This window comes from Tachysurus vachellii, chromosome 25 (genome assembly GCF_030014155.1).
Source record: "Tachysurus vachellii isolate PV-2020 chromosome 25, HZAU_Pvac_v1, whole genome shotgun sequence".
Lineage (NCBI taxonomy): Eukaryota > Metazoa > Chordata > Actinopteri > Siluriformes > Bagridae > Tachysurus > Tachysurus vachellii.
The window spans coordinates 12741578-12762008 of NC_083484.1; the positions used below are offsets into that span (position 1 = coordinate 12741578).

A 20431-nucleotide genomic window follows, 5' to 3' on the forward strand; every position below is an offset into this window, starting at 1 on the left:
GACATTTTACAAATGATAAGTTTAAAAAAAATAATAATTCTTTCTGAAACGGACAAAAAGAAGAAGAAGAAGAAGAAGAAGAAGAAGAAGAAGAAGACGAAAATAAGGAAGAATTGTGAGCGATATCTTCTATGAGGCATTGCAAGCACTGCGATTAACTAGGGTCAATTTCAGGTCAGTCTAGACATGAAATGAAATGGCCTTTTAAAGTGGACTAATGGTAAATCACTGTCTAAAATAAAGCTTCATGTAGATTTAAATGATCTGACTTTACTCCTGTGTGAATTGAGGTTTAAATGAAAGCTCTGACCAGGAGGTTTAATGCTGTCAGATGAGAGATGGAAAGTGTCTGTCTATGTGAAGCTCCACAGACATCATCAGCCAGACCAAATGACATTTCTAAGAATATGGACGCTTTCCAGGGATGTTTTGCAACCACACTCCTATATCCAGAGCTGAAATCATAGCCTATTAGTAGGAAATATGCCAAAAAGCAAACAGCATAGCGAAAGTGATTCGTGTGTAATGAATACACAAGAAAGACAAGTTTACTGTAGGATTGCAGTCAGCAATCATTCCAAAACAGCAGAGATTGAGTTTTTTCTGTCATTGGAACACGGTCTCGTGATTGCACATGTGTAAACAATTGCATCGAACCAACTTGTGTGAAAAAATACTAACGGTCAAGGTTAAGGGTGAGAGGTGAAAAGAAGCGTATGCTTTCTCACAGCAGAAAGACAGGGTTAGGGTTAGGGTTTAAGTTCTGCTGGGTGTGTAACACAGGAAGGCCTGGAACTGGGGTCATCACTCCCATGTTCTTTCCTTCATAAATATGCAGGTGCTTACAGTCTTACAGTCTGTAGACTCGCTGTCGGCAAATAGAGAGGGCAAGACAGAGAGAGAAAGAGAGAGAGAGAGAGAGAGAGAGAGAGATGATTTCCCATCAGCCGGATGCAGTGATCGATAGGACTCAAGGCAAGGATCCTCTCCTGAGGTTTCAGCATAAATCTCCAGCCATTATGATCCAGCAGTCCATCAGCAGCTCTAAAACGCTCCTGCTCTTTCCATTGCTCTAAAACTGTTCTGCTCACATTATTCATATTGTCCGATGCGTTTTCACCTGCCCTCTTAATCATTAAAGAGAGCACACTGACGTTATATCTATGTAACATCAGCATTTTAAGCTTGTCATAGCATGCATATTGAGCAATTACATTTCAAGCAGCGGAGACATAAGATGTAGTGTGAGAGATGGAGGTACTCACTGATTCAGTTCCACGTCTAGGATGAAAGTCCGGTCGAAGGCTCTGACCTGGAAAGTGGCTTGGGCCAAATGGTTCTTCTGTAAAAAGACAGAGCAGATGTAAAAGGATAGGCTTGGGGTTTAAGATCGACGTATGTATATAAATAAATTAAACCGATAATGCATATGATGTAAAATATCAAATAAATAAATAAATAAACAATCGAAAATTAAAATAAAAATAATCTGATTATAATCATCTAAATATTTCAATTGCAAGATGAATTCAATCTGAGATGTTCAGAAGTAGTTTTGACTTTAACACACATTAGTATATATTACCTTATAATGATAAATTATTAATTAACGGCTTATACACACATGGACTAATGGCAGATGTTCCAGTAATAGGCAGATGTGAAAATAATCTATTTGGTTATTTAAAGATGAATGTATAATAAGAATCATTCATATGGTGAAGGATTCTGTTGAAAAACTTTTATGTAAGGAAGGAGTCTCCAGTGGCAGTGCTTTGTAGTTGCAGGAAAATTTTCTGCCACAGGAAAATCTTCAGGATGGACAGGGGGTTCAGGGGGTTTTGTGGTCTAATTGGTTTGAAGTCATTGCAGCTCTGCTGTGAACATAGGGACTGGTGGCATTGTGATCGTGCCACTAGTTAATTCAGCACCCGTGTGGCCCCATATGGCTGAGGCTTTATAACAGCCCCCTCAGGGAAAGAGACGAAGCATTTGGCTCACAGCACATTGTTCTTGTGGCATTCTGTGTGTGTGTGTGTGTGTGTGTAAGGAGGGAGCAATCGAAGTGTGTGCATAGATTGGAGTCCCAACCCTAATCTAACATCTCCCAGAGGAACTGCCACGGCTGGAGGTAAAAGGGGACAGGAGAAACCTCAAAACTTCACCCATGACCGACCCGTGACTGAACCCCTTCCCCCTTGAACACGCTTCTGCCCACGTGCCTAGAAGACACGCCCCGAATCTGTCTATTGTCTCAGAGCTGAGTAAAGAGAAGTGCAGCCTCCACACAAAAATCAACCCATGCGCATCAGACTGCATCACCTTACACACATAAATCTCATTCAAATGATCCAAAGTGTTTAGAGAGAGGAGGAACCGTGTAAGTGGAGACCGGAGTTTCCAGTACAGGTTCCCCGTTCAGTATGTTGGCTTTTTTTTTCCATTCACAACTACAATTGCTCAGCTTTGCCCACGTCGCTTTGGAAATGTGCTCTATCTTCACTAAATTCGCTCCAGTCCACTTTTGTTGATGCCCCAATTAAAGAGATGCTAAATACAGAAAGCTATCAGACCCCGATCTTGCATCGATCAATCTCTATAAATAAAACACCTCATTTGCTTTTGAGACAGATCTGCTTCGAGCTGCAGGCCAGCCTAAAAACAGAAAATTCTGCATGATAAGATGTGAGATTTAAGGGCGTTCGAGATGGTTAGAAGCATGACTAATGTCTTAGTGCAAACTAAGGCTCTATCTGCTGAATCACTGTGCCGTTATACTCCGCTGTGGCTTTTTAAAACACTAATACGGGCTGTTTTGTTTGAGTCAGATTACAGACAGAGGCAATGTTTGATGGTACAAAAGAGAACTTTGTATATCATGGCCACAGTTTTCTCTGATAAACAGCTAGTAGCAGTGCAAAAAAAAATCATTTGCAATGAATGTCTCGCTAACTGTGCGCAGCATGAGGTGGCAAATGCTGAGCCAGTTGGTGATTAGTCATAGCACAGGCTAATCATTACTTCAGGCTAGATTTTTTTCTTGTTTATCCAAAAATGCTTGCAGATCCTTATATTATTAGATAGATAGATAGATAGATAGATAGATAGATAGATAGATAGATAGATAGATAGATAGATACAAATGCCAAATTTTGTATCCACTTTGATAAAAGTGGCCCGATGTTAGCGATGTATAATTAGCCATGGTAAATGAGTGGAAGTTTACTTCTTCATTTTGTTTTTAAATTAGCTACATGAATAAAACCAGTGACTTACAAATAAGAGAAGCCTCAATCAAGTGTTTAGCTACATGGATGCACATTCAAAATGGCTGCCTCATGTATTGTTTATTTTTGGTGAAATGATAAATTAAGGCTACGCATCCATGACTCAAACATGAACATCAACCACAGCATAGAGGCAGTACTTCAATTCGCTAACAATAGTTAGCTTCTAGACTACTGCATAGTAAATACTTAGCATAAGTTGAGTTCTGAATCAATGCTCATGACAAGAATCTCAAAAATGTCGAAAGTCCGTGTAACAAAGCTAACTGATAACCGCTCCTAGAATAAATGTTAAATGTGAAAAGGCTAATATTTTTTTACATGGCTGTTTGGGCTCTGCCTTTATCTCTATTGGTCATCGATTTTAATCCTCCAGACGTGTTAAAACGGTGCACAGTAAATCACGTACACAGTGCTGCTTACATGGCATGAACATGTATAACCTCTGGCAGTCCTGGGATACAAACTCCCAACCTTTCGTTCATCATCAGAGTCCAAATCCCTGAACTAAAACACAACACATATTTGAAACTGAGCTGTTTTTTGATTCTCAACACTAATATCTGTATAAAGCACTAATACCAATGCCACAATACATTCCTAAAGTGCTGCAAAGACTGTCTGGGTCTGCCATTGATTCCTATTTACTCAATCACTGAATAAACAGCTGAAGTGTAGAGCTGGAAAATAACCAAGACAATTTGGTTATCCCCCATCAGAAACCACATCGTAACAGATACAGCGCATTAGCGAGATGAATCAGCTCTAAAGCCGAGCCAACCCCATCCTGACATTAGCGCATGCACATGCAATAGAAAGCTTATAAATAAATAAATCAGAGAGGTAAAGATGGCCCTAGGCTAAGAATTGCGATGACACAAACGCCCCAAATACGCTCCTAGTGAAAGGGGAACGCAAGGATTAAAACAGCTAATCCACTTATCTCACTGCTTTTGGTATCAGTTCATCCACACACTAATGACATGCTCAGTAACCTTGAGACGACAGAAGTGGGGGATTTTCAAACAAAGCCACCAGATTATTTGGCGTAAGTACAGAGGCGCTGTTCTGGAATATTAACACCTTTAAGAGAATTAATACCTGTCTGATATTTACTGTTTTGTTTTTCGAAAGCAAGACGCTGCAGACATTTTTGGATAAATCTGAAACATCTTATCTTAATCTGTAGTTTATTTCATTCTCTGTTGTCTTCATGTTGGTTTTAAGCTCCATCCACACTGTATAACAATGCTTTATATCCCATATTTCCTGATATGTTTTCTATTTAATCAACCATTATGATGCCATTAAGTTCCCTCACAGATCACATGATATCACAACCATTTTTTCTTCAGTATCAGTATTCAGAATGAAAAATTCACACAGCCTACATTGAAGAAAAAAGAGGAAATGTTGACAATTGTTGGATTTATGTTAGATTGTATACTAAAAATGTATAATAACAAAACAAGACAAAAAAAAACTATTTTCCTGAATTAACAATAAATTATTAATAAATAAATTAATAATCAATAAACAACTTCACTAAAATCCTTCTAATAGCATCTTCTCTGAGAAATGAACATTTCGGTTCTCGAATATTTAATTATACAAGGCCTAATTAAAAATTATATATATTTAAAAGTCAAAATCGGTCTACAAATGATATAAAGCTTGTAACATTCTTACTGAGTGAAAAAACTGGTCTCGTAAATGGGAATAAAAACATTCTAGACCACTCTGAATGTGTTTTAGGTAACAGTTTTATTATTCTGCTTTATAGCAGTGCGCTGTTGATTTCTCAAATCTGATCAGTCCGAAGGTGTTGATTCATTTTCAGTATGATTTCAGTATCATTTTCAAATGATAGGTTTCTATAGTAACAGCTCATTCACACGGAGGTGGATGGTGAAGGCTTCACATAACCTAAGGGTTGAAATTTAACAAGGAATAGCGTTGATATGGTGACGCTTTATGTTAGAACACATATATTTAACATTCATGGAAGGAATCTCCAGTGTCAGAGCTTTGTAATGGTTTGTTTTCTACCACGTAAATGTGCACGGATTTTGTGCAATGGAGAGTGTCAAGGAAGGGGGAATAAAGAGATGTCGCGGTGATGGAATGTCTGTTTATAGCTGCTATAATACTGGCGATAATAAATACTTATTCATCTCATGGATGTTCTACAAAATTAAAGGTAACCTTGAACAGTTAAAAAGTCCATTTTGTTAAAAATGCCATAGTTGACAATTCTCTGCGTTGGAAGAAGATTTCATAATGTGGTAAAAATAAATAAATAAATAAATAGCCCACTCCATGTTGGGAAGCACAACTCTTCTTCATCACTAACTGAGGTGTTTGTTGATTGTTTTCCTTCTACAGCATGTCCTTTACTTGTTTTAATGGTTTACTTGGCAGTGATTTACTACTCTACGCTCATTCATCAACAGAATCATTGCATTGTATATTGCATTAATATACGGGCGCATGCGCATCCTTTGTTTGGTCTCAGGTGCACGATGAACACCTTATCAATTTCTCATCAGAAATGTAGACCGTATCGACCCGAATCAAACATGCCAAGCATCCAAACCAAAGCGAAAACCGTCAGGTCAATTGAGAAGCAAAACATAAACAATACTTGAGAATGATGTCTAGTGACGGAAGCTCACCTGGTCTGTGCGCACTCGTGTACTCAGGACGTCATGCGCGGTCTGTCTTTGATCCGCGCGATAAACCAACCGGACCGGTACCGTACTCTCTTTCCCCAGGAACCTGCTCTCATCACGCAAGGCCTTCGTTTTATCCAAGACGCCTCCTAGAATAAGCGTATAAAAATGACCACAACGCCCTGTGTCCATATGCATAAGTGCATATATTTATATTACAATTTATATTGCAATAAAGCCAGGTTCTGAATGCAGTTTATTAAGGGTTAAAGGATGGATATTTATTCTGTCTGCCATGACTGTTTACATCCGTGCAGACCCTCCTGGTACCAGAAAAAAACGCAACAACAAAATAAAGGTGACTGGGCTTAAAAAATAAAGATGCACGTATTTCTACAGTCTAGATAAACAACCTGAGGCCTGAAAGAAAGAAGGAAATAAATAGAAAATCACGTTACCATTGGTGGAATGTCGTGCGCTAATACGCAGCGCTCCGCACACACACACCAGCCAAAGCCCTAGTCTCGAAGCCATCATGTCCAAATCCACCGGAGCAAACAACCGCAACCGAAACCCACCCCTGCTCGGCTTTTTTTTTTTTTGTTTTTGTTTTGTTTTTTTTCTCCTTTTTTCCCCTGTTTATTTTAACCGTGTATCCTTCCGTTTGTTTAAAGACAATGGCGGCTCACACGCGTCCCCCCGCGCGCTCCGTTCGTCTGGCCGACGCGCTCTCTCGCGCTGGTTGCCATTAGCGACGCAGGCGCAGCCTCCGCATCGCGCGCTGTAGCTGGACGGAGACGAGTCGAGGCGAATTTCAGCTTCCTTCACAGGAACCACCTCCTCCTGAGACGTCAGTAGGCTGTTACCGAGCCGCCTCACTGCAGAAATGCCGTATGAATAGAAATGAGGTGAATATACAGAGCACGGGATGACGGGTAGTGTAGTGTAGTGCAGAGTCAGTGTAGAGTCAGTGCCACCTGCCTCTACCGTGTGCGCAAAGCAGACCACGTGACCGACCGGGACGCCACCAGCACGACCATTATATAACGATGCTTTGTGGAATAAAGCATTTTGGAGAAACCAACTCCATGTGGATCCATGTGGTCTTTAAGGACAAGAATCTCTATAATGTGATCTCTGTGTCTATAATAACACCCTCCAGTGTCTATAATCACACCCTCCAGTGTCTATAATCACACCCTTCGGTGTCTATAATCACACCCTCCGGTGTCTATAATCACACCCTTTAGTGTCTATAATCACACCCTTTAGTGTCTATAATAACACCCTCCTGTGTATAATCACACCCTTTAGTGTCTATAATCACACCCTCCAGTGTCTATAATCACACCCTTTAGTGTCTATAATCACACCCTCCGGTGTCTATAATCACACCCTCCGGTGTCTATAATCACACCCTTTAGTGTCTATAATCACACCCTCCTGTGTCTATAATCACACCCTCCTGTGTATAATCACTCCCTTTAGTGTCTATAATCACACCATCCAGTGTCTATAATCACACCATCCAGTGTCTATAATCACACCCTCCAGTGTCTATAATCACACAATCCAGTGTCTATAATAACACCCTCCAGTGTCTATAATCACACCCTTTATTGTCTATAATCACACCATCCAGTGTCTATAATCACACCTCCAGTGTCTATAATCACACCTCCAGTGTCTATAATCACACCCTCCGGTGTCTATAATCACACCCTTTAGTGTCTATAATCACACCCTTTAGTGTCTATAATAACACCCTCCTGTGTATAATCACACCCTTTAGTGTCTATAATCACACCCTCCTGTCTATAATAACACCCTTCAGTGTCTATAATAACACCCTCGTGTCTATAATCACACCCTCCAGTGTCTATAATCACACTCCCCAGTGTCTATAATCACACTCTCCAGTGTCTATAATCACACCCTCCAGTGTCACCCAAATGAGGATGAGGTTCCCCTTTGAGTCTGGTTTCTTCCTCTTCCATCTAGGGGAGTTTTTCCTCCCCACAGTCACCCGAGTCACCTCATACTTGCTCATTGGGCATAAATACAAACACATTTACATATATCTAATATTAATCTTGAATTTTTATATTCTATTAATCTTTATATTATTCTTTATAATAACCTTTTGTTCTGTGTTTATGTTCTGTGAAGCTGCATTGAGACAATGTCAATTGTAAAATATTCAGTGCTATACAAATAAATTTGAATTGAATTGAATTGAATTTGCACCCAGCTGTGACCTCAACTGTTTACTGAGTCATTCAGACTTCCTCGGAGTTATAGAACTACTGCAAAGCCACTTATATTGCTACAATAAACAATCAGATCTGCTGTAAATATACAACCTAATTGTCATGTACTGTATATAATGGATGATGTTCTTCATCATTTTGCCAACTCAGGTTGAAATAATGTGGACAAACCTTTGACACATGAACATATAATAAAGAATAAACAGCTAAAACGTTAGTAATATTCTGTATTATACTTGTACATAGATTTATATGTATTATATCTTACTACTACTAATAATTCTAATAATTCTAATAATAATAATAATAATAATAATAATAATAATAATAATACTCACTCACTCACTCATCTTCTACCGCTTATCCGAACTACCTTGGGTCACGGGGAGCCTGTGCCTATCTCAGGCGTCATCGGGCATCAAGGCAGGATACACCCTGGACGGCGTGCCAACCCATCGCAGGGCAAATAATAATAATAATAATTTTCATTGTTATTATTGTTATTTTTGTTATTATTATTGTTTTCATTATTATTATTGTTATTTTATTATTATTATTATGGTTGTTGTTATTATTGTTTTTATTATTATTATTATTTTTATTATTTCTTCTTCTTCTTCTTCTTCTTCTTCTTATTATTATTATTATTATTGTTATTATTGTTATTATTATTATTATTATTATTATTATTATATAATTGTTTTATATAGTTGATTTTGTTTCTGTGAGCCTGTCCCCATTGACGCTTCAGATTCCTATTTCTTTTGGCTCCAACTGCTTTAGGCCATCAGCCTCATCATTTGATGTGTTGTGCATTCTGAGAGGCTTTTCTTCTCACCAAAGCATATTTGAGTTACTATTCTTCACTTACCTCTCTCAACACATTTTCTGCCTGTATGCTCTGTGGATTCTTTTTTCTGTAAAAACTCTAGAGACTGTTGAGTGTGTGAAAATCCCAGGAGATCAGCACATTCTGAAATATTCAAAACAGCCCATCTGACACCTGTATAGGTTCCCACACACTTCACTTCCCAAAAACGTGCTAGTAGATGACTGCTTCCTGAATAAGCTCAGGATCCACTGTGACCCTGTCCAGCATAAATCACTTGTGACAGTGAATTAGTAATATAAACTTCTAAAATGAGGGCACGGTGGCTTAGTGGTTAGCACGTTCGCCTCACACCTCCAGGGTCAGGGTTCGATTCCCGCCTCCGCCTTGTGTGTGTGGAGTTTGCATGTTCTCCCCGTGCCTCGGGGGTTTCCTCTGGGTACTCCGGTTTCCTTCCTACTTCTAAAACTACAAAATAATCGAAACCTTCAAAACATTCCATTAATTCAACTAACATTTTGCATCTAAAAAATAACTGCTTTTTACAGGAATTTAAAAAATGCAAATAAAAAGTCGTATCACATGCAAGGTCATCTGATCCAAAGACGAAATGTAGTGACAGCCATAAAAATGACTCGTGGTTTTCATTTTAAATATGCAACCTATTTAAGAGTGATTTATAACACTGAAGTTCAAGGACAATAAATAAGATCAAGGTCAAGCAAGTGAGATATTATACAAACCTGATTCGGGTCTGATGTTATAGAGGAGTGTGACGGTGCATTATTTTGTGTGCTCATCCAGTTGCTACTACTACTCCTACTACATTCCTTATTCATCTTCAAGTTGTGCCGTACTGAGCTTTAAACCATTTTATAACAACAAATCGCTTTCCAGCAATCAATAGAAATATTAACAGTAAAAACAGAGAGAAATAAAAGATTAAAAGTTAAAATTCACTACACAGATTCAGCTTTTCTGCTGGGAGGAAGAGTTTACGTGGTCAGTTCTCTATCTTTTTACATTCTTTACTGCAATGTTCGTAAAAATGAATGTTATAATCATACAATGTTAATCACCATCATTTTTAATGTATGATTCAAGTCATTTCTTTATTTCTTTTATTCTGTTTATGTTTGACCGGAAATTATCTGTGCTCTAGACCTTCCTAAACTCTGAGCCGAGTGAACTTTACACAGTAGATCCAAATATCACTAGAATTCTCCCTAAACAGTGTCATCCTAATGGCACGGTCACACAACGTGGGTTTATGAAGCAAAACAGATACACGAGGGAAAAATATTCGATGTTATGTGCAGAATGCAGTGAAAGTGTTGATTAAATTTCTATAACAACAGCTCTGACAGTCCTCACTCACTCACTCACTCATTTTCTACCGCTTATCCGAACTACCTCGGGTCACGGGGAGCCTGTGCCTATCTCAGGTGTCATCGGGCATCAAGGCAGGATACACCCTGGACGGAGTGCCAACCCATTGCAGGGTACACACACACACTCATTCACTCACGCAATCACACACACTAGGGACAATTTTCCAGAGATGCCAATCAACCTACCATGCATGTCTTTGGACCGGGGGAGGAAACCGGAGTACCCGGAGGAAACCCCCAAGGCACGGGGAGAACATGCAAACTCCACACACACAAGGCGGAGGCGGGAATCGAACCCCTAACCCTGGAGGTGTGAGGCGAACGTGCTAAACTTCAGGTCAAACCTTCATACAGAGGAAGAGATAAAGCTTGTCATTGTTTTCACTGCAATTGCAATTTTCCTTAGAGACAGCAGATGGGTCTGCTACTCCTTTCATCAAAATGCTCCTTCGCAACCCAATGAATTTTATTTCAACTTTCTATTTACGACTTCACAGGATACACGAGTCACAGGAAAGACACGTCTGTGTTTTGTCCTTGGGTGACTGAATCTCTGATGATTGATCATAAAAATGATTAAATGAGAATGTTTATAATGCTGGTAAACAACTTAACATCAAATGTGTAGTTTTGAGGCAAACTGTGTGGGACAGCTAAATTTATTGTGGACAGGAAGCTTTCCAGAAGCCTAAACTGCACTTTTTAAGAGTAGTGAGCTGACAGGAGTTTCCCCCGAGTCAGCCCCTTGTGAGCTGAATCAGGTGTGTTAGACAAGGAAATGCAGTACAGTACAGTTAGTACTCAGGAAACACTGATTCAGAATATTGTCATTGGCGGTGAGAAATAAGCTGATCCTATACCTGAACATAAGTGTGTGAAAAATTCGACCAGGACCTGATTTAGAAGGAAGAGTTCTTAATACACACATATTTAATAATACAGAAAGTGGGCAAGCACTAAAACTAGAGACATAACGAGACAATGACACTTAAGAGTTTCAGAACGATACCCTAATGCCTTTTTTAAAAACACGATATACAAAATGGACGATGCCAAAAATGGCCAACATGATAAAATTCGGTATTATTCAAATATCACTTCAATGATTTTAGGACAAATTCTAAAGAAATTTTAAGCCAAAGTGTATTATTTTCATGACTCATGTACCCATGCTAAGGTCATACACAAACAGTTTGGTTCATCATAATAAAGTTTTCATTCTGTTGCCAAATATCAGAAAAAGAAAAAAGTCATATGGAAAAGCAATAACCTTCTTTGATGTTCCGTGTTTGTTGCCTATTAAAATTCAAACAGAATCACAATGCCCTCTGGATTTGCATTTGTGATGCCTTTTACAGAAACCTGTCAATGAATGTTGGGCGGTTTTGTATTTCGATGGCGAAGAGGAAGCGGCATCCTCTATTCAGCACGGGTCATATCTCAGAAGACATGGGGAACGTAATCGGAAACGAACTTTGGTTTTGCAGTCGAAACGCGCCAGACACCGTGTGTTCATTTACACAAAAATGCAAAAGTAATAATACATTATTTCGCATTTCATTTAAACGTCGTCACGATTTGTGTCCACAAACGGAAAATTGCATTTCTTTATATGAACAGAATTAGTAATAATTCAGAAAGGTGTAAAAATGTCAGTGTCTGAAAACAGTTTGAGTGAAACCTGTGAAATCAACTATTTAAGTTCATTTGTAAGGCAATACATTTTAGTTTCCTATGCAGTTTTATTTCATGCTGAAGACTATAATTTTCTCTCTCATATACACACATGTACACACTTTCTTTTTTTTTTTTTTAACAAGAGTTTGTATTTTGTAGCATTATATAACTTGTGATTTTTTGTTATTAAATATATAAAATGTATCACAAACCACTTCGACAGTTCATTTTTAATTATGAACAAAATTATGAATCTCTCAGAGAGATGTACAGAAAATATTTGCTCATTTGCTACACACACACACACACACACACACACAAAAGATTTGCCAGCGGCCATTTCATATTTAACGTCCTTTTTCCATTAATTGTAGAAACCCTTAAAATCCTCCTCCTTTTCGTCACTAGAACGAAAAAGCTGCCATAAGTCCAGAGCAGACGCTGACAGTCTCCTAGAGTCGGGAATGTTTCTGAGACACCCAAGTGTCTGGGATTCTACAGGTTTACAATGAAAGTCACACAGGGGCTCTGATGGTGCAGTTCGCCTCCGCCTCAACATCCGCACTTTTCTTTGCAAGACTCCAGATGGAGTGTGTCTGCTGGAAGACGACATTTCCTCTGTGATAAATTCACAATGAATAACGTCAGGTGCTTTGTCTGATTTACAGAAAGGTCTCTCGGTTGTACAATCTGTAATATCTAAAAGTAACTTTGGTGCAGTCTGAAATTTTGACACTGTAGATGGCTCGGACAGCGCGTGACTGGTCCCTGCACCTAATGAATTTGGGGTCGTCCTAAAACCTGCAGGATCTGAAAGTCGGACATGCCGTGTGCTTTGTGAAGTCCTTTCTAAACGAGTATGTAATGACGTCCTAGTCGTCTCCAGACACTCAGAAAGACAGTCTTGTCTGGTTTTACACAACGGCGCATGCAAAGCCTTCTGTAAAGCAGCATTAGAACTGGATTCCCACTCAAATGATCTACGCTTCGACTCGGATTTCTGAAAAGTGTCGTATTGTCCTGTCAGTTCTCCTTTAGGACTTTGGGAGAGCTCTCTGGAGCGCTTGCGGATTGATCGATCCATGATGTGAGAACCCCAGAGCGGGGTCTCGTCGCTCACAGCCTCCACTTCATCAACCTTCCTTACAGTTGGTCCAGGGACGACGAGCGGGGAGGTGACACTACACTTCGCCCTGCAGCAGAAACATTATAAACAGCTTAAGTACATTACAGTGTAAATCGTATTTACGAAAATACATGCTGTTTAAAATTTGAGGAATTCCTCCTGAAATGTGTTTCGTAATACGTTAGGACAAAAAGTTAAACTAAAATACACTGGGGATTACAGCTACACTAACAGGACAAAATTGTTACTAAACTACGGTAACAGGTGTCACGACCATTGAAGCCAATATGCTGTGTAATGCTGGGACTTCTGTGAGACACTGCTTGCTTTTCTTGCGGTTGTCTATAAAATATAGTGGTGGTGCTGAGTGGAAGTACCTTTTTACTTGGGGGCTGATGTGTACAAAATCACAGGTGAGTCCTGAGAAAACCTGGTCCACTATCAGGTACTCCTCACTTTTAGAGAAAGCCTGATGCTGCTCACTTTGCAGGTGCTGTAGATCAGGGAAAAGATAGAACAGTCCAAACGAGTCAAAGCCTGTTTATAGCTAAAATGTAGAGATATGCACTGCTAGATTTGCACTGCTACTTGTTTGGCTCTCACAGTGTTCAGGTTGTCGTATTTGACTATGCAGCATTCGCAGTAGCCCCCTTTCCTTCGGCCCTTGCCCTCGTGGCCTCGGTGTCGGTCTTTCCTGCTCTTCTCCCGTCGATCTCCTCCAGACCTGCAGCAAATTAACCCAATCCACATCACTTATGTTAAAAGCACACTTCCTAATGGGTCTATTTATGTGCACCATATTTTAAAACCTTTTCCAAAATAATAGTATCTATATTCAGTGCTCCTATCACTAAATAGGAATTACAAATGGTTGGCTTTATGAAACATTACACATATACAAAAAAACAGAATATAAAAGTATTCCATATAATCTAAACCCTAGATTTGGCCTAATCTGCCTGAAGATGGACCATTTTGTAAAGTTACAACACTTCAAACTGGCAAATACGGATTGTGATACTGTATCTATTGTTTTAAAAAAATATTGCTTTATTCACCTGTTAGTGATTTCCTTTAACAACATAAACAATGGTTGTTTGTTGAAAATAAATTTGATTCAGGATGACGACAGTCATACTGTCAAATGTTTATTTTCTTTGTGAAATGCAGAGGTCTTACCCGCACATTTTACTCTTTTTCCCAGGGTCATCTTTATCGTTTTCCTCTAAGAACGGACTGCAGGGGGCAGTAGATCTGAGATTACACACAGGCAGGTTGGCCATGGGGAGGTAGAGGGGACGGTAGTGTCTAAATAAAAAAAAAAATAAAATAAACAAAAACAAAACACATGAGACAGGACCCCTGATGTAGAAGATATTTCTTTTTTTCTGATTTAACAGAAATTGTTTTTAAGACATATTTGTACCTGCTGGAGTCCTCAACTTTAACGAAGGGGCGACTGATTCGTCCAGCTATAAAAAAGAAAAACATACACACGCATGAAGAAATATAGAAATAAAGGAAATAAAACAGACTAAAACCCTGGCTGTTAAAATTACACATAAGGTCTGTAAATTTTGTATTCCCCTTATACCCCTCCCCTAACCACCCCCCACTCCAGACGCACACGTATGGACGGTGCGTTTTGTATTATACTCACATTTGTTTTTCTGACAAGCTGTCCGGTCTGTGGACTCGAGTTTGGCCTAAAACAGAAGAGTAAAATTACCGATCTACAAAGTATGTGAAGAGAAACTTTAAACCAATGACAGTTTGGAAAATAATTTGGGTAAACTAAACGTTTTTAAACAAAAAAAGTAAAAAGTGGTTGTTTACAGTGAGGTACTTTAATACGAGAGAAAAATCCTGATTAAAATGATTATTTACTAACTCCTAATTTTATCACTAGATTCGGTCAGGAGTACAGATAAGAACTTAATTCCTTATTACATCGTTCTAAGACGTTACCGAGTCAGAAAAGATATCGGACACTTACGGCTTTCTTCGCCGGGTGACTTGCTGCTCTGACTTTGGCAATTGTGCTCTTTTTCTTTTCAATATAAGAAATGACATCTGTTTTAAAAGAGAACATTTCAAATCAGCTACAAAGAACTGTAATAGAAATGTAAAAATAACGTTATACACTAATGTATACACTAATCCGCCTTTACTTTCTGCTCCAAAATTCTACAAGAGAGTCAAATGCAGACCAAATTAATACCATCAACATAGAGGATTTTTACACCCCATTCAAGTGCATTGGCCAAAATTCTGTTTAGCTGAAACCGCTCCTAAGAGAAAAGAGAAAAAAAAATACAATAAAATAAACACTCATTATTATTTAGTAAACTGAGCAACTTTTCCAAAATGTAAAAGGTGAGAATCTAAAACAACAATCCACAGTCGGCATTGGCTACTAACTGCCGGAGTAAACGAAAGCACTCACTTTCTCCTTAACGACTTTCTCCACTAAGGATTTCCCGCGGCTTACGACCACCTGTGAAATACCAACATGAGATGGTGAAATTACAACAGGACTCTTCAAAAAGTCCAGTATTTAGGAAGAATATGGTTGTCTAAAAGACAAAGAAAAATAATAAAAAAATAAAAATAAAAATTGTTGGCGCTCTAATGTTTCAGACCCTGCATTAATAAGCAAATATACAATTAAATTATTTTTTTTAAATACATATAACTGAACATCTTGGAGATGTATTTGTCAAACATTGATATTCTATTTATAAAATAATGTTAAAATTTAAGTCAACAGGGTCAAGTTTCTGTAGTTAATTTTCTTGATTTTATTTTTTTGAGTCTTCAGTGTAGAAAAATAACAACATGATGATAAGCAATGCGATCAATTATATCAAAGAACAGAACAGAAGGTTTTTCTGATTATTATTATATCCATAGCAGAATTCATGTACAATTAATAATTCTGGTAGTATTTAATTGTACAGATTTTCCATCAGTGCAGGCAAGTTAAAGAAGTATTAACATTAAATTCAAATTCAGCTGATTCCACAAAACGAAACAGAGCAATAAATACTTATTATTAACATGTATGGTCAGAAATAATACCATATATTAGTGGTAATAAACACTACACAAACAGAGTTATATCAAAGATGACAAATATAGAGTTTATCAAGAATAGTGTGGGGGGAAAAACAAAAATATTGAGTTTGATGATGCTGAAATGCTTTTCTGATCACTGCGGTATTAATGAGTGATTATTTGATATACATAGTCTTCCTGACTGCTCAGACCAGTCTGATCCTTCGCCAGTGATCTCTCTCGTCAACAAGGTGCATGATTCTGTGTAAACTCTTGAAATTGTTGCATGTGAAAATCCCAGCAGATCAGAAGTTTTTGAAATGCTTAAATTAGCCAATCTGGCACCAACAAGCTACTGTGTCCTCTATGGTCACAGAAAATAATCATGTGGTTTGATTTGAACATTAACTGAAGCGTTTGACCTGTATTGTGCTTCTGCCTGATGATTGTCCAGTTGGATAACTGCATAAATGAGCAGGAGTACATGTGTACATGTGTGTGTGTGTGTATACACTATTACAGCCTAAACTTTATTAGGAATACAAGCAGGCAATATGGCTAAGGTATGTGGACAAATAAGCCTCACTTTCATATGTGCTTGTTAAACATCCCAGATCCAAGCTCCACAGTTCTGGGAAGGAAGCTGTTCAACTAAAAGCTGGAGTGAGGATATAGGGATTTGTTCTCATTTAGCCACAAGAGGATTAATATAAAAGTCAGGCAGGGCGAAGAGACCTGGAATGCAGTTGGCAATCCAATTCATCCTAAAAGGCGTTCTGCACAGGACAAGTTCTTCAGCAAGTTCTTCCACTCCCACCTTATAAAACCATGATGCCTTTACTTGCAGTGAAGTGATATTATAATCCTACAACCAACAAAAAACAACAAACCTCCTATACAATTTGGGGAAGTCCCACATAAGGCTGTGATAACCATGTGTCCACAAACGTTTAGCCATATAGCGTAAATGTATATTTGGGGCTAATATATGGATAGAAATAAAGCTCCTCACGGTGTCAGCAGGTCCCTGTGAACTGCCTCGATGGCTGTGACTTTCCCTCCTGCTGCCAGGATGGGGAGAGCTAAGGCCCGAGTCTGGACTCGGCACCGGGGAGTCGTGAACGAGCCGCTGTACATGCCGAGCTTCGGGTTTGCTGGACACCAAGTATCGAATCTCTTTACTGAAGAACTTTTCCACTGTCTGAAAGAACAAGAACATATAACAGAAACAATAAGTATATACAACAATGTACATTTTCTTCATTGTTTTCTTGCATTTATTGATCTGTTTGGTTGCTGCTTTTTTATGCCCGAGATTAAAAGTGAGGGAATAAATATAAGGAAGTAAAGTAGTTACGCAAAGACGACTGTATGCATCCACTAACTTTCCCAATCAACGTGGCTTTATACTTTTACTAAAGAAAAACAAGAGATGTGAAATCTGCCTAGAGGACAAAAGGAACCAAAGACATGTACTGTTGTCTGAATGGGACTGCTATTAAGTTGCAAATAGGCCTCAAGTTGCCCCAATCTCAACTATCCCAAAGCTTTAAAAGGACAATTTTTACCCATGTAAGAGCATAAAGTATTATTCACTCACTTCATCAGCAACAAAGGCCAATCAATCAATCAGCTTTGAAAGGGGAAGAGAGACATTCATTAAAAGAAAAAAGGAATTCACCCAAAACAACATGCCTAGTAATATTTATGATCAATATATAAATCTTATCATAATCAGTTGTGGGGGGAAAAAGGATCCAGTTAATAATTACATTATGAATGGAATCTTTTGGAGAGTTTCCTACATTACCCAGACTTAACTACCTTCTCGCAGTGTTGCTGGTGGAATTTAGCACTAAGTTAATTCCTATATAAAGAGAGTGATGAAGCAGATCCATTTATCAATCTTTTGATCAATCCAGCCCTTTCACCCGATCATTTGTAAACTCTACTCAAAACAGATAAAGACCAAAGCTTCAACTTTCAAGCAAATTCTAGTCACAGCTAATCATTGTCAGCATCATGCTACAATTTTAAAAGACTGAACGTGTAACAAAAACAACTTTAATGCATGGTTAAACAATATAAAAAAATGCCAGAAACAGTGAAGAATACACACATATCCTATTGCCCCTATAAAGAAAAATTCACCATCAGACATCAAATTTATGAAAAACAGTAATGAGAATGTGAGACTAAATTATTTAAGTTTCACTCACTCCTCCAAGGCTCTTGATATCAGTTTCCAAAGCCTGGCTGCGTTTATTACACGGCAGATCCAAATAAAAGATGCGCCCAGCTAAGGGCTTCTTGAGAACAGGCTCACACACTGGATGATGTTTCTTGACAGCTGCAGCTATTCGGTGTTCGCCATTGTCCGGGTTTGGATCTGTGGATAAAATAAAATAGCTAGATTCATGGCAAGACTATAGTAGGTAAAACAGGCCGTTCCATAAACTCTTAACATTTACAACAAAATAAATCGTACAGCTTCTCAACAGTGTCAATGACGGCAGCTTTATAAAATTCAATAAGAAAACGTAGGACTTTTTCCTGGTGAGACATTTGGAAAGATGGATGTAAATATGTATTTTCTCAGTAAAAGAGTTGCTAATATCATTAAGAGCAGGACAGTCCAATAGGTCAGAAATCAATCTCACTCAACATTAAATGATCACAGGGTGCTAATGGGAAACCACAATCAACACGTGGTACACAAGGACACAATACGACAATAAGTACATTTAAATCATACACTTAAATGAAGAACAACACTGAGAATTACTCAGGTCATAGATGGAAATCTTTGCACACAAAATGGGAGTGTTTCTAAATTAAAGTCAATATTCTGCATAAAAGGTAGAGTGTTTCTCTGTAAAGCTCTACATTTTCACATGGTGAGACTGTAAATAAAGGAGTACTGCAATCATCACTCATTATAATGGCGACAGAAAAGGCAGTGCGGGGCACGACACGAGACATAAAAGGCAGTGGGCACCAGTGTAAATACTGTATGTCCAAACAATATTGCGTGAGCAGAAATACTGGAATGAACACATTAGTATTATTGCAGCAGTTACATGAGAATGTAAAGTATTGTGCAAAACAGCAATGGCCTGAAATGTGAGACAGCAGGTGCAAAGAGCAAAAACAGTGTGCAAAACAGCATGCAAACAGTTTGATACGACGGTGCTGTAGACATGGATGTAATTTGAAATAGTGTGTGGTGTATTTTTAATCGCTTGAGTACTAAAATGTTCTGTTAAATGAACTCTGAGCTCTATGAACTTTCTGCCTCACTTATACAGGGCTGTCTGGGTGTTGTTAAACAACATAGGAGATCTGAGAAACAATTATTATTAAAAATAAATAAATAAAAATAAATAATCATCATCATCATCATCATCACACAGCATTAAAAAGAGAAATATTACAGAATTTTAAACCTAACATATGGGAACACTGAACAAGAACTGAAGCTTATTGTACACATTTCTTAACAATATCTAATATTCTGGCACAGGGAAGAAATAGTAATAGTATAAGGTAGATAAAGATAAAAAATATAAAAGAACTTACCTTGAAATTTTGTTTTTGTAGATTTGGGAACGTTCTGGTGTTTCATTACAGTTCAGGAGATGCTAAGGGTTCCTTAGCTAGTTAGCATGAAGTTAGCTTTCTGTAAAAAAAAAAAATTAAGGATTTATTAATACAATCAGGCGCTGGAACAAAAAACAATGAGGTTATTTAAACAATAAGGAGGTTTAACTTACTTTATCAGCTCTGTTCCAGCTGATAAATACAGTAACAGTGAGATCCAGGTGTCAGTTTGGTGTCTGAATCAAACGGCCCGAGTTTTTTAAATGTTACACCGGAAGTTCAAACCCTACAATGCTAACAAGCTAGCTAACAAATTAGCCATCCGAATCTACCTTAAACTTTCACGAAATTCCTAGACAGGCGCTGATATTTATTTATTTAATCGTCTTTATTTGTTTGTTTGCATAACATAAGAGCAAAATATTCCACCGTGTTTGTTTTTGTTATTGTTAAACCAACCCAAAACAAAACAATTTAATTTTCCCGCTCATGAAAAATCCACTTCCTCCTGCGCGAATCTTA

At 38.2% G+C, this 20431-nt stretch overlaps 2 protein-coding genes across 4 annotated transcripts in view; both read right to left on the bottom strand.

The window, feature by feature from the left end:
- The window catches only part of adam22 (ADAM metallopeptidase domain 22), a 67159-nt gene extending 60426 nt beyond the window's left edge, over positions 1-6733 (bottom strand). For both annotated transcript variants that reach the window (XM_060861422.1, XM_060861421.1), the window contains exons 1-3: positions 6418-6733; positions 5963-6108; positions 1266-1342 (exon numbers count right to left, since the gene is read on the bottom strand). In XM_060861422.1, the coding sequence (XP_060717405.1) occupies positions 1266-1342; positions 5963-6108; positions 6418-6496 (302 nt within the window). In that variant the 5' untranslated portion in view covers positions 6497-6733. The remainder of the gene's footprint in view (positions 1-1265; positions 1343-5962; positions 6109-6417) is intronic.
- Positions 6734-12301: 5568 nt separating this feature from the next.
- Positions 12302-20421, bottom strand: dbf4 (DBF4 zinc finger). Of its 2 annotated transcripts, none has more exons than XM_060861217.1 (13): positions 20083-20421; positions 19889-19988; positions 18529-18698; positions 17322-17510; positions 15699-15749; positions 15474-15543; positions 15249-15325; positions 14913-14958; positions 14679-14724; positions 14438-14560; positions 13856-13976; positions 13630-13745; positions 12302-13319 (listed from the first exon to the last, which is right to left on the bottom strand). In XM_060861217.1, the coding sequence occupies exons 2-13, from the start codon at positions 19932-19934 to the stop codon at positions 12491-12493; spliced, it is 1884 nt and encodes a 627-aa protein (XP_060717200.1). In that variant the 5' UTR covers positions 19935-19988; positions 20083-20421; the 3' UTR covers positions 12302-12490. The 2 variants fall into 2 exon arrangements, with proteins under 2 accessions (XP_060717200.1, XP_060717199.1); XM_060861216.1 differs by having other exon boundaries at positions 12309-13319; positions 14432-14560; positions 20083-20419.
- Between the last annotated feature and the right edge of the window lie 10 nt (positions 20422-20431).

What these genes read in the sequence shown, in the direction of transcription:
- dbf4 (XM_060861216.1), bottom strand. Translation starts at nt 19,934, where the DNA reads ATGAAACACCAGAACGTTCCCAAATCTACAAAAACAAAATTTCAAG. An exon ending in AAAAATCCTCTATGTTGATG is followed by an intron (nt 15,326 to 15,473) that starts GTATTAATTTGG and finishes CTTTTAAAACAG; the next exon opens with ATGTCATTTCTTATATTGAA. An exon ending in AATACGACAACCTGAACACT is followed by an intron (nt 13,746 to 13,855) that starts GTGAGAGCCAAA and finishes CCTGATCTACAG; the next exon opens with CACCTGCAAAGTGAGCAGCA.